Below are 14,861 nucleotides of genomic sequence, written 5' to 3'. Positions count from 1 at the left end.
CCAAATAAAAAATATTTGGTTTACACTGCAGTGCCTTCTCCTCCTCTACCCCACAGTCTTGCTGGTGGTCTAGTGTTTATGTGGGAACATCTAGCACATCAAGCCGTGCATTTAGCCACAGCCTGGCTCACACCCCATCATGGTCTCTGTGCCCAGCCATGGCAGAGTCTTTGTTGAAGGATCAACAGAGACAGTGGCAGGGGCATCCTTGGGCTTCTGGTGCATTCCCTTCCTGAGTGAAAGCTATGGGAACTCCTCTGGACAGCCGCATATCTGCAGGAGGGGAGCCCTGAAGCGAAGGGTTTACCTTCTATCACCTGAACCCCAAAGCCCTCTAGTGAGGAAAAGAGGCTTCAAAGTCATCATCTTGTGATTTTATTCAGCAGATAGAATCATAATTCAGTGCTCACTGTTTTTTGAGGCCGGCACCATGAAAAAGCCTGGAAGTGTCATGGAAGAAGCATTTGTAGAAGTAAATGACATGAAAAATTTCTAGAATGCCCTCAGAACACGTTAATGCCTGGCCTCTTGATTTGCTTAGAGGCAAATCATTTTCTTGCTATAACCATATAACCAGGAAATCCCATTTAATTCACCATACTGAAGATTTTAAAGCCCTATTTTAAAAGCATGTTCTTAATGAACCTCATTACTATTTGTGCCCATTGGATCCACAAAATTGGCTTTTATCTACAGATAAAAAACTAGGCTCTCTCGATTTCACACCAGAAATAAAACAAGCAATGCTTGTGAAATCGTGGTTTACCATGATTATGAAGTATGCATTGTGCCCTTTAATAATAAACATGTTCTTGTGTTTGTCACTACAGTTTCTTAGCAATGTTAGCACAAATTAGGAAGCTGTTTAAAGATAGCGATACGACTAAATCCTTCCTCCTACACCTATCACAGAGGAGGGGCGGCGTTCACTGTGCTATGCAGGGAGCAGGGGCCTGGAGAACTCAGAGTCCAATTTTAATGCTGCCATGTGGCTTTGGGAAGTGAGTGGATTTTCATTGTCACCTTCATTTTCTTTCAATGAAATGAGACAGCCCATAAAAGGGCCCAGGGGTCCCAGGGAGCTCTGAAATAGATTTTATCCCTTTCTTTACACCTTGACCATATCATCTATGAGTTCTCCAGCAGAACTCACACAGGCTCTCACACTGAACTGAGGTCTAAAGAGCATGGAGTGCTTTCTCTAGAGTCTTCAGTGTGATTGCATGAACATTCAGAAAACTGTCACAGGTGCCCTGGGTGGATAGAGAACCTCAGGAGAGACTTGAGGAAAGGGGAAGGGCGGAAACTCATCTCTGCTCTAGGCCACCGCTACATTACTTCGGAGGGAAGGGGAGGGAAGAGCAATCTGGCAACAGGAGGAGCTAAGACACACTAGCAATGCTGGTGTTTTGTTTTGTTTTGTTTTGTTTTGTTTGTTTTGTTTTGAGAGCAGGAGTGGAAGTTCATTAAAAAGCTTCCCAACAGTAAGAAAAGGAAGGAAAGTACACTTGGAAGAGGGACAAGTGGGCAATTTGAGGAACAAAGTGCCAGTGCTAGTGTTTTTATTACAAGTATGGCAACATAAACAGCCCAAGATTTCTCTATGCCAGCAGACTTACTGTCCTTACACTTGGTCAGTCCATCAACATTTACATATTTATTTGCTTGTTTTAAAAAAAAGGAAAGGAAATCCTTTCACAAAATATTTATGACATGACGCAAGATCCATGGGGTAGGAAATTGATCCCTGAAAAAATAATTCAATAGATTTGAAGTTAAGTTTTATTTTAAAAACAAAAACTTTCTCTTTGCAGATCGACTGCTAGAGAGTATGCTCTGAAAATTATCAAGAAAAGCAAATGTCGAGGCAAAGTATGTATAAAATTTGTTCTTATGAGATAGAGTGTTCAAGAGGTCAAAAGAAACACAAAGATCAGCTCCTAAACAAACATAAGTTCACCCTAAGGGTTGAATTTTGGTGGAATAGAATGTTACACAGTTACTAGAATATAATTTTATGTATATCCCTGGGATAAAAGTTATTCAGAATGATTAGATATGGTTTCTCTTCCTTATCTTATTGTTTGTTTACTCTCTTCCCTTCTTCATGTGATCTAAGTTTCATCCCATTCTTTGCTATGAAACTGTAGTTATCATGATTGGTTCTGCATTTACAAGCATTATGTAAGGACCTCCACATCTATTGGCAATTCTAGGCTGTATCTGAATATCAGAATATAAGACAGGCTCATTACATTTTACCAAAACGCATCTCTCTTGACCCTTACATAGTATATTTGTACTCATTTGAGTTAGCCCTCCATATATTTTTGTGGAAGCTGATGAAGATAACTTTTCCTTTGGACAGGAGCACATGATCCAGAATGAAGTGTCTATTTTAAGAAGAGTGAAGCATCCCAATATCGTTCTTCTGATTGAGGAGATGGATGTGCCAACTGAACTGTATCTTGTCATGGAATTGGTAAAGGTGTGTATTTTGGAAAGAAAATAAGTCTTTATTGATGGTACCGCACTTGCCTATATTTTAGAGCTCTTTCCCTTATTTTCTCCCACCAGTATTCAGGTTCTCATTTCTGTACATTGGCCCAGTGATTAGGAATGTTCACAGGAGAATGGTACACAAGGGATCAAGTCCCAGCCTTGGCACAAAGAGGCCCATGACTTTGGGTCTACCTCTTTATGTCTCACTTTCAGCATATGTAAAGTGAGAATACTAATAATACCTGCTTAATGGTGTTATTGTGGGGATGAAGAGATGGCTTCCGCCAGTTTGTGTGACACACAAAGCATTAGGTACCAATACAATTGTCATTGTTGTAATGGAAAATCATTCACTTTTCCATGAACTATATCCAAAGGTACCAGCCATCTTGTAAAAACAAGCTTTAAACTTTCAGTCATCAACATAATGGGAAAATAGCGCTGTCCTAATAATGATGTGAATAGTGTACTGACTTTCAGTGAATGTCGTAATCTCATCCTGTCACATAATATTACCTTCTTATTCTATGAAAACATAGACTATGGGGATAGCCAATTGTTGATGACGGTTGAATGGAGATGAAAGGTGTCTTACCTGTTCTCTCTCCTTCCATATATTTGACATTTTCAGGAAGTAAAAGTTTTAAAAAATGGCATGCTTCATTTTCATGAAGGTGTTGTGTTCTCAAGTCTTTTCTAGTATATTCATCAAACTGAATGTGTAAGTAATGTCTACCTTAGTTGGAGAATGTTGTAATTGGTTGCACCGCCTTCTGCATCAGCTGTGAGCACCGCCAGGGGGCGCCTCAGGCTCCCAGGGCATGTTTGGAATCCCCACACTGCTGACTTGAATGTGAGGTTTTCTTTTTTAAAAATTCAAGACAAGGAAAGCATTTAGTAAGCTAATCTGTGATGATATGAAAAATGTTCATTCTAGGGTCTTTAAGTTTTTGTTATTTAGAATTGCTTCACCTTAGACATATCGGCATTTTTTTTAACTTAGTGGTTATTTGTATTTATAGGTGAAACTTATTTTTAGTCTACTTCAAATTAGGACTTGTTTCTTTCTTTCTTTCTTTCTTTTTTTTTTTTTTTTTGAGATGGAGTTTTGCTCTTGTTGCCCAGGCTGGAATGCAATGGCACGATCTCGGCTCACCGCAACCTCTGCCTCCTGGGTTCAAGCAATTCTCCTGCCTCAGCCTCCCTAGTAGCTGGGATTACAGGCATGTGCCACCACGCCCGGCCAATTTTGTATTTTTAGTAGAGATGGGGTTTCTCCATGTTGGTCAGGCTGGTCTTGAACTCCCAACCTCAGGTGATCCACCCACCTCGGCCTCCCAAAGTGCTGGGATTACAGGCATGAGCCACCGTGCCCGGCCAGACTTGTTTCTTTCAAAGAATGGGAGCCTTTTTATAGTAACAAGGGTATTGTCATGTTTGAGGCTGAGGGAGGTAAAAATGTTAAACTGAAAATCCAATAAAGAAAAGTCAGCTGGGCGCGGTGTCTCATGGGCCAGGCGCGGTGGCTTACACCTGTAATCCCAGCATTTTAGGAGGCCGAGGTGGGCAGATCACAATGTCAAGAGATCGAGACCATCCTGGCCAACATGGTGAAACCCTGTCTCTACTAAAAATACAAAAAATTAGCCAGGCATGGTGGCAGGCGCCTGTAATCCCAGCTACTTGGGAGGCTGAGGCAGGAGAATTGCTTGAACCTGGGAGGCGGAGGTTGCAGTGAGCCAAGATCGCGCCATTGCACTCTAGCCTGGGGAAAAAGAGTGAAACTCTGTCTCAAAAAAAAAATAAAAAAGAAAAGTCGATTTCATTTGAATAAAGAAAAAATATGAAGATTTTCCCGTTGGTGCTTTATTATTAAATTATCTTTTTACCAACATTGTAAATTATACTTTCCCTAATACCAAGGAGTCTTTTTACAACAATGTTAATTTTTACAACAATGTTAATTTTTAGACTAACAACTTCAAGCCATTCTGTTGCCCTTCTATGTGCTGTTAGAATTTGATTACCCCCCGTTATTATTGACTTACCCCCACTGTTGGTTGATTTTTGGAGTGCTGAGACTAAATGAAATTTTAAGATGGCAAAGGCTCAGGCACTCTGAACGCATTTTGTGAGAAATCTTAGTCTGTCAATCATGTGCTTGGTTAGGCGACTATGGTAAGGTCCTCGTTGCACTTAACTGCCTTTGTGAATTCTCTCTGCATCACCAAGATACCCTAAAAAGGCCATAGAAGGTCTCCGTAGCCCAGCACTGGGACCCTCAACTGTGCTGCAAGATCATACCCTTCGATTTAATCTCACCCAGAATGCCCTGAGGACAGCTCGAGAAGCTTCCCAGGGAAGTGAAGGCCAGCCCCAGGCTTGACTTGAAAGACTCCCAGGACTTTTCCACTGAGACATGTAGGTGGGGTATGCTTCTCAAACCCTTAGGGCCCAGCGATGTCCCAAAGAATGCCTGAAGCTCTCAGACAAACAAGGCTCATGTTCCGGAAGGCAGTGGATCAGCAGTTAATGAGAATGAAATTCCATACTCATCAGGCACAGGACTTTAGCCTTCTGCCTCCAGAGACAGTGCACACGCAGGTTGCCTATGCGTTCAGAGGAAGGCAGGCCTCATGGAGGAGCTGGGTCTGCAGATGGGCCCTGAGAGAGCAACGGGAGATAGAAAACTGAAGGGGAGGGGACAGAACACTTCAGGAAGGGCACTGTCATGAGGACAGGCTTGAGGACAGAGATCTTGGCCTGTTTGGATGGCTAGGGAAGAAACATCCTGGAGCGTGAGGGTCACTATGTTAAGTAGTGGCAAGACAGGAAATTAAACAGGGTGGAATGAAGGTTGGGGCAGAATATAGAAAGCCTCCTCCTTTCGGCTGTGGGAAAAGAATGGTGATTTCTTGAAGAGCGAAAGAAAATAGCGACATAATGTGTGGGAAGGTAGCAGTCGGTGTGCAGGATGCTTTGGATAAAGAGCTCACAGAGGGAAGCAGAACGGATTGTGAGACCACATGACAACAACCCAAGGATGAGGCAACAGGAGCGTTTGGCGGAGTAGGAAGGCCCAGATGGCTGCAAAGGAGAAACGTGTCCAAGAAAGGACCAATGAGACCTGTTGACTGCATTGTTGAGGACAAAGAAGAAAGGATCCAGACACAGTGGCTCACTCATGTAATCCCAGCACTTAGGGAGGCCAAGGCAGGAAGATCACTTGAGGCCAGGAGTCGGAGACCAGCCTGGGCAACAAAGCAAAGCCCCATCTCTACAAAAAAAAATAATAATAATTAGCTAAGCACGATGGCCTGCTCCTGTGGTTCCCGCTACTTTGGAGGCTGAGACAGGAGGATCACTTGAGCCCAGGAGTCTGAGGCTGCAGTAAGCCATGATTGTGCTACAGCACTCCAGCCTGGGTGACAAAGCAAGACCTTGTCTCTTATAAAAAAGGACATTACAAGATGCCAGGAGCCCAGATAACTGGGACTGGTGGAATCTTTGCAGGGTCTCCATATACAGCCACACATGCCCTGTGGTGGAACTCCAGGGGTGCTGCTCACATAGACCACGGTGACTGTCCCACCTCCTCAAGTGGTACAGAGACAACCTGAAAACCTGTGTGTAGCAGCCTTACCTTTGAGAGAAGCAGAAAGTTGAAAAAACTATTCGTTTTGAAAAAAAAAAAAAAAATCTGTGTGCTTAGCTTGAGAACCGTTGCAGCTTTGGGGACAGTGAGAGAAGTCTCCAGAGTGGAGACTGTACAGGGGCGCAAAGGGCCCAGGCCCGAGAGGCAGATTTGAAAATCATCAGCCTACAGGGGCTATCTTTTGCTTTAGCTATTTTAAAAAGAAAAACTGAGCTCCTTAGCACATTAGGTAACAGACGATCACAGTTGGTTACTGTGCATAGCGGTTTGGTACACTGTAGGCAAGAATGATGCACATATTGATAGTAAATCAGACCCCAATTCTCTGAAAGGGTTTTGAATAAATGGAACTTAGGTTGGAACTTAAAAATCATTCCATTGTACCAAAAAGCAATATATTTAGAAAGGAACAAAGGAAACAAAAGTTCAGATGAATAACAGTCCTAGAAAACTTTGAGATTCCCCCCGTTCCTCCCTCCTTTTCTCACTCATCTTTGAAATGAAGTTTCTGGTCCTTTTCTCTGTTCCTTACAAAGGAGCACAATATTGAAAAAGAAAACACTACACCCACTCTCAGAGAGCTAAATCTAGCGTATGAAGGGGATTGTGTGTGTGTGTGTGTGTGTGTGTGTGTGTGTGTGTGCATCCTAATCATTTCACTAGGCAGTAGAACATTTTCAGTGTGCAGTTTGCAGTATTACCTGTTCCTCACTGGAGGAGGTGAAGGATTACGAATTTGAACTCTGGCTGGCAGTCAATGTGAGGCAGGTAGCACATGCCACTGGGATCTTCATGTGTCACATTCCTCTGCCCTGGAGATCCAGCTGCATCTCCTCGTCCCCTAGCTGGGAGCTGTGGAAATGGCCATGTGTCTGGTGGTGGAGAATCCTCACGCTGCCCCTTTCTTTGAGCTCTGGGGAAAATGCCACTGGCTTTTGTAGTGGGTGGAGAAATCACCATTCAGCCTTTGAGTCTTTCAAAGGAAAGTAGCAGGAAAAGCCTTTAGGAACCCAAAGATTCCACATCCATTCTTCCGGTCCTTTGGTGTTTGTCAGTGGCCTCTGCAGGTGGCCCCACTGGCCCATCTGTTAATGTGCTGCTCCACCTTCTGTTCTCTTCCCAGGGGGGAGACCTTTTTGATGCCATTACTTCCACTAACAAATACACCGAGAGAGACGCCAGTGGGATGCTGTACAACCTAGCCAGCGCCATCAAATACCTGCATAGCCTGAACATCGTCCACCGTGATATCAAGCCAGAGAACCTGCTGGTAAGAGGAATTCCACCTACAGGGCATCCTGAGTTCCAAGCACTCATGAATGAATATGAATATTTCTTTTTTCTTTTCTTTCTTTTTTTAAAAATTTACCTGAAAGGTTAATTTCCAGTTAGCCTTCAGGATCTAGTTGGAAACTAGCCTTTTAGGTTGCTCTAGATGAGTTAATGCACCCTTAAGAACACCTGATTTATTAGCAAACAAAAACCAGGCACAGGAATGGGAATTGAACTTGCGAAGGGTAGGGCTGTATTGAACAACTTGGGCTAGGACAAAATAGCGACAAGTTACACAGACACGGATGTCATTTATCTTAGGCACTTTTATGTTAGAAAGTTTTTACTTGCCAGTTGGGGCAACATAGTGAGACCCCCATCTCTACAAAAAAAAATTTTTTTTAATTAGCCAGACGTTGTAGTGTGTGCCTGTAGTCCCAGCTACGCAGGAGGCTAAGGTTGCTGGAGGATCGCTTGAGCCCAGGAGGTCAAGGCTGCAGTGAGCTGTGATCACACTACTGCACTCCAGCCTGGGTGACAGAGTGAGACCCTGTCTTGAAAGAAAGAGAGAGAAAAGAAAGAAAAGAAAATAAAAGAAAAGTAAAAAGAAGTTTTTACTTGGGGAAAAAAAAAGGAAGCCCTTTTAGACTTTTTCAGAGTCTCCCAACTTTACAGCTCAATAATATGATCCAAAACCTAAAAGAAAAAAAAATTATAATTGGTTTTTAAGACTCTAGCCCCTTAGCATAAAAACAATTTTGAAAAAGACTAATTTTTAAAAACAGAGACATCCTTCCCCCAACTTTACACTATTTGGTTTGCTTTTCATGTACTCTACATCTCTGGGGAAACCTTGAGAGATCTCCACAAAAGCAAATGGGGGTCCTTCCTCACCCAGTTATTAAGAGGATTACATAGGAAAAAAAGAGGAGGTAGAGACTAAGTATGGGGTGCTTCACTGGGATATATGGGAGTAATATAAATGTTGCTGGCTCTTCAGGCTGGAATTTTAATGAAATATATTTCATTTCCATATACTGTGCATATATATATATAGATATATCTATATATATATAGATATCTTTTCCCAAAGATGCTAGTTCTTCTTTTACTTTCATTATCCTCCCCTGAGCATCATGTATAAATATATGAGTTCTGTTACTTTGCCCATCTCTTCAGAAATCTGGGAAAAGAGGATTCTCTTTCTAAAGTAGTGTTTCTCCAGAGTGGTCTAAAGAAGACTCTCTGAATCAGAATTATTCCCAGATGCCTGTTAAAAATGCAACTTTCCGGGCCTAGATGCAGCCCTACCAAATCAGAATCCAGTGACTGATGACAGCTTGCAGAAATCCACAAGGCAGCCACCTCCCCCAGGTAACCTGCATACACACTCAAGTCTAAAAGCAGATGAGCCACCCAACTCCCATGACACAAATAAAAGCTAGTAAGATCCGCGATGATGGAGAACCATCTATGTGCTTGGCCCTGTGCTAACATCTTTACAGTCATTATCTCATTTCGTCTTCACAGCAACCACATTGGGTAAGTTCTATTACTGTCTCATTTCATAGGTAAGGAACATGGGTACCTAGAAGTTAAATGACCTGCCCACAGTTGTAACAGCTCTTAAGTAGAAAAGCCAAGGTCTCAACCTAATTCTGACTTCCAGAGCCTTAGCTCTTACCACTACACTACAGTAAGCTCTGCATTGAGGAGAGGTTAACTGAGTACTTGCTATGTGTCAGGTACTGTGCCAGGGAACAAGAGACACATGTTTTCATGAAGTTGACGCTGAAGCAGAAAAGATAAGCATTCAAGAAATAAATATGCACACAATTAGTTCATTGCAATTATGCTGGTAATCTTGTACCTACTGGCTAATAAAAGGCAGCCGAGGTCAAGTGACTGAGCCCTGACTTAATTGCACCTTAAATTCCTCATCTTCACAGTAGCCTAAACATTCTCTTCTGCATAGTTGCCTCCATCAACTGCAGCAATTTTCTCTCATCTGCACTCATTTTTCCTGTGTCTTGAATTATGTAGGATTGTCTCATGGGAATGGACTTACAACTGGGCCTTTGTTTAAAAACTTCTCTAAGCTCCCAAACTTCAGTGATTGAAAATTAAAGTTTCATTTTCTTTCCTTTTTGCTTTTGCTGCTCAGTTTTGTGTACCCATTGTTCACTTACTCCTCGCCAAAGTGTTATCTATTTCTGTAAATGCCATAAGTGATTAAATTGGAGTGCACTTCTACTAAAATTACAGTTTACATGATACTTCTAATGTATTATGCTCATTCAAATATATTTTACTTTAAATTACCACAAAAGAAAAAAAAGAATGTTATCTCCTTTCTTTTTCCCTTTTTTTCTAATTTAGTTCTCTATATAGCTGAACTATATAGAGAAACAGTCATTTATAATGTAGATTTAAAATATCTATATGAAAAACTAAAGAGATTTTATTCTCCTTTACAGTGATTTCTGATGGTAGGGATTAGGGGTTGGTGAGTTTTGCAGGGATAAATCTATTACAGGATAAAATAGTTCAAATAAGTTTAGCAAAACTTAACACAACTTATTCTGTCCTGGTTTAACAAAACTAGGATGATGTCACTAATTGCACATGAGACCACTGTTGATTTCACATTCTGTTGAGAGTTGTGGAAATAAGAGAACCCGCACAGAAGGTAGACCCTCACACACCCAGGATTTATAGTCAGACGGACAAAAGTTCCGAACCAAGTGGTTCACTCTTCCACTGACTGGTCTTATAACCTTGAGGAAGGTACCTCCTTCCAGCCTTCTTGAAGGGGATTTGATGAAGATAACATAACTATTAATTTCCTTTTTAAAATTTCCCCTTTCTTTGTAATTAAAAATGAAATTAAATTATTCCTAAAAATAAAACTGCCCAACGATAATATATGTAGTGAAAATCACTTTTTAACCCTTTTCTTTTTATATTGCTTTAGAAATTTTACTATTCACCCATGCATGGATTTGCCACCTCATGGCAAAATGTAAAGCTATAGACTATTTTTTGAAAATGTAATAATAAAGTTAATGTAAATATTTGGAATCCATTTACTTATTATAGGGAAACTTATCAAATATATAAAAAGACCTCACAGCATACTTTGTTTTACTACTTTATTAAAAGGCTTATAAAACCCTTCTAAATTGTAAGACTGACAACAAGATTTTTGTTAGCTAAGTGTTAGATTAATATTTGTTATAACTAGCAAAATATTTTTAATACGTATCTAATTCAGCTATAGATTTCATTGTACGCAGTATAATCGTGTATATAGAACTTTTAGTGTTTTTTATTTTTAATTCTTATAGAACAGCATAAAAATGTAGCCTGGTCTTAAGGATCTATATTGATTGTATGAATGATTTATTTAACTCTAGTGTTTGGTTGGGTTAAAGTATTTTGATGAGAAAATATGATTTGACTTACAGGAATGTTTTCAGCCACATTTTAGGTGAAAACTGGGCACTGACCCAATAAAAATACCGCTTATAAATTTATTATTGTATTTAACTAAAGTTTTTCCCCCCAAATTGATCATGCCCATGATTTTATATGGTTCTTGTTGCTTTACTGGTTGTCATGCCTGGTGCTTAATAATTGTATGGACAGGTGGACGTCAGAGTGGATGAGCGGAGTGAGTGAGTGAATGAGTGATACTTCTTTAAACAGAGGACAGAGCCGCCTGGCAAGCCCAAAACATTCCCAACTGGCCTGTTAGACGGAGTTCTCACACTGGCCTCAGTATAAACTTCACTAAGCAGTGGGAGAAAGTATGATGCTTCCCCAGATGGGCTTAGGCATGGGACCACTGTGTATGTATGCGTGTATGTGTGTATGTGTATATGTATGTGTGTATGTATGCCATGATAGTTCATGACTAAGGGAACTTTTTGCTTAATTAAAAAAAAAAAAAATTAATACCTTCAGTTTACACAAGTCACCACTAGATGGCAAGCTTGTACCCTTAGCAATAAAAACCATCAGTAGCAGCTTGTGTTTCTTTCAGGGACCAGGGCAGGTCTTTCAAAAATGTGTACACAGATGCCTCCTCCTTATGAAAATTAAATCTTTACTAACAATACTATAACTCACATCACTAGTTTTTATTAGATTCCAGAAACAAACATAGTCATTTTCTTCAAATATAAACGTTCAAAAATCTTTTCCCTCCCAAAGTCCCCAAGACCCTGTAGGAGAAAAACTGCCTCTCCTTGGCTAGAAACTCTGTGTTCAAGTGTTTGTGCCTGCTCCCAGCTGCCCATCAAAATGACAAGTGCAACTCATGGTCCTTGTTTTCACGCAGTGGATTACATCTAGCAATAAGCTAGTCCTGTTCCACCCAAGTGACGATGACAGGTTGTGCTCCAGCTCTTCCTAGTTTTCAGTTCCATGCTCACAAGATAACATATTTCGTTCACCTTAATCCCATGACTCTTAATTCCCCAAATAAGTCCATTTGGTGATAGGATAGCTAACTGCACTGGTGGACAAGATGAGTGCCACAGAGAGAATGGGTCTAGAGGTCATGGACGAAAACACAGAACTTGAGCCCTCAGAGTGTATTGACTAATGGACTGGAGGTTACCCAAAGGAAGGGAGCCAGTGATCTTCTGTGAGTCTGGCCCCAATCCTGCCCTATTCATCATTACTAGTGACTCCAAATGAAGATGAATTATACCAATGACAGAAGTGAGATCCAAAAATATTTTTGGCTCTATAAAGGTCCAAAACTGGTAAGAAGAAATTAAACAAGAGATAAACATAAATCCCTACAGACCAAGCTAGTTTTGGTGTAGTTGTGTTATTGTCAATTTCAGAAACAGTAATGGAATACTTGGCCTGACTGCAGGTCAAAAGGCTATTAGTTGACCTGGAGAAGGCTGTTCGTTCAGTGTGAGTCTCAGTATGACAAGGCTGCTAAAAATATTCATATGCCCTTAGACTTCTTTCCCTGAAAGAGTCAGGAGAGTCCTTGGTGCGGCTTCCTGTGTTATCCCTTATGGTAATAATCTGAACATATTCTGTCTGGGCCTGGGGTTGACCCAGAGAAGGGATGCACCACTTGGGGAATGGTGGTTCTCATCAAATATAGGAAGGGCTGCCACGTGGAAGACGGGATAACTTTCTTGTACTGTATATGACAGCACGGAACTAAAATTAAAGAGAAGATATTAGTGGGCAAGAGATTTAGGGTTAACTTTAGAAAAACTTTTTAATAATCTAATTTCTTTGAAATTTAAATGTCCTTTATTACTGGTAGCTTGTAGTCATTGTAAGTGTCCAGGCAGAAACTGAATGATCCTTTTTTTGGGGGGTGTTTAGAAAAAAAATTCTACTCTCTGAATTTGCATGGAAGTTGAGGGAAAATAGAAGACATAACATTTTCCCAAAGCATTATTTAGTACCGTAATTAGCCAGTTACTGTACTAAGTGTTTACTGGGCCTCCTGTTCAAAGACCTGTGATTTCATCAGGGAGATGAAGACAGAAAGGAAAAGGTATCCCTTTAAGAAGACGTTGATTTTCACCTTGTGTCACCTTGGTGGGTCTGTGTTTGTCTAATTCACTGCTCCTTTCTGCTGTCATTAAGAGTTAACACTCATTTCTTTCTAAAATGACACAGCCTTATCAGACTAGCAAAAATTAAAAATAACATACAATGATGGCAAAGTTAAGAGGATAACAGTTATCTCATATATGTTGGTGGGAGAGTCAGAGAGGCAATTTGGTAATATATAACCAAAACCTTCAATAACATGTGTGCCTTGTGACCAAGTAATTCTACTTCTAGAAATGTAACCTAAGAGGAAGAAACTGGTTATATAGCTATCCAGAGGGACGTTCATGTCAGGGTTTTGCAGTATGGGAAAAAAAAAACCCAAACAGTATATATGGAGATAACTTATCTCAGGGCACTGATGAATTAAATAGTGGCACAATGGTGGTCAGACCACCAGTAGTGGCAGGACATGCTGGTTAGACTCTTGGACTCAGACATATCTGAGTTTAAGTTCTGGCCCTGCCACTTATTTGCTGTGTAACATTGGGTAAATTACATCTTCGAATCTCAATTTTCTTACTCATATTTAGCAAAATATGAGTAAGAGTGCTAAATTAATAGGGCTGTTATGAAGATCAAATGGGCCAAAATGCACATGAAGTCTTCATCACAATGCCTGGTATGTCCTGTGTGTGCAATAAATGACAGTGGTAATAGTAGCTGTTGGGATTACTAATAGGTGCATCCATATAATGGAATATCCAGCAGCCACTGAGAGTCATTGTATAGATATATGTGATTCACTTTGGAAAAGCATTCAGGATATGTTGTTCAATGGAAAAAGAAGGATAGGAAAGAGAGAAAGAAAGCTCTGGAAGTCCATGTCCCAAAATATGAATGGTGTTTATTTCTGAGTGTCAAGATTATGGGTGAGTTTAGTTCCTTTTCCTCTATAGTGATCATTTTCCTGCTATGACATATTGGATAATAATTGTGTGACAGAAATGTAATAACATTTTTTAAAATTGCAGTGGCATTGAGTTCCCACAGTTTTGGCAAAATCCTGGGATGTATAATTCCTAACAGAATCCGGAATGTGCATGTTTTGTGTATCTTGCTGCAGCTGCATAGAACTCCTTTTAAGATAGTTTCATGACTATTTTAAATTGAGGGTGAAAATCAGGTTTCCTGGAGTTTCCGTTCACTTCTCCATCTTCCCAGATATCTCCAGTGTAATATTGAAGAGCAATTTTACTTTTTCGTTTAATTACCTCTCTTCTGACTTACTGCTTTCTGACATCTGCACAACATTCATTGTTTTTATTATTTCATTTAATTTTTGATTTCATAAATATTTTACATGCAGGTATAAATTTTTTTATTATGTTTTTCCAGGAGATTTAATTCAAAAGTACATGGGCCATAAAATGCATTCTACAAAATAACCCCCTGCTTAAATGTTGTTATATTTCATTTCTTAAAGACTAAAGATTTAAATTTAATCCATTTTCCTCAGAAAGCATCATAAAGGCCATATACCATAGCAGGAGGAAAATCAATGTCTTTTTAAAGGGATACCATATATGTTGAAAAGTAAACTGACATTTTTTTCATAGCTTTGTCAATTTCATGCCACTTCTGTTCAATTCTATTTGGTGAAATAATTTTTAGTACCTACTGAGCTCCTCTGTGAAATAATTTTCAGTGGTTAAAAATAATTCATTAGCCAATGTTTCATCAGGGTTACCCTTGGATTCATAGAAACATTGAGAATTATGTTTGTTCCAACACATCTGTTATATTAGTCAGCTTTTAGTGCCATATTATGGGAATCTCAGAAACCTTTTGACTGGGTTCAGGTTATCTGTGAATTTTTATATTATTTTATGGCCAC

At 40.1% G+C, this 14,861-nt stretch overlaps 1 protein-coding gene across 2 annotated transcripts in view; it reads left to right on the top strand.

Moving 5' to 3' along the window:
• Positions 1-14,861, top strand: part of DCLK1 (doublecortin like kinase 1) — a 357,223-nt gene that overhangs the window by 298,308 nt on the left and 44,054 nt on the right. For both annotated transcript variants that reach the window (XM_024230846.3, XM_009248563.4), the window contains 3 exons: positions 1,815-1,872; positions 2,369-2,488; positions 7,281-7,427. In XM_024230846.3, the coding sequence (XP_024086614.2) occupies positions 1,815-1,872; positions 2,369-2,488; positions 7,281-7,427 (325 nt within the window). The remainder of the gene's footprint in view (positions 1-1,814; positions 1,873-2,368; positions 2,489-7,280; positions 7,428-14,861) is intronic.

Source organism: Pongo abelii, chromosome 14 (genome assembly GCF_028885655.2).
Source record: "Pongo abelii isolate AG06213 chromosome 14, NHGRI_mPonAbe1-v2.0_pri, whole genome shotgun sequence".
Lineage (NCBI taxonomy): Eukaryota > Metazoa > Chordata > Mammalia > Primates > Hominidae > Pongo > Pongo abelii.
The sequence above is the reverse complement of the archived record's forward strand: the minus strand, read 5'-3'. Positions and strand labels throughout refer to the sequence as shown.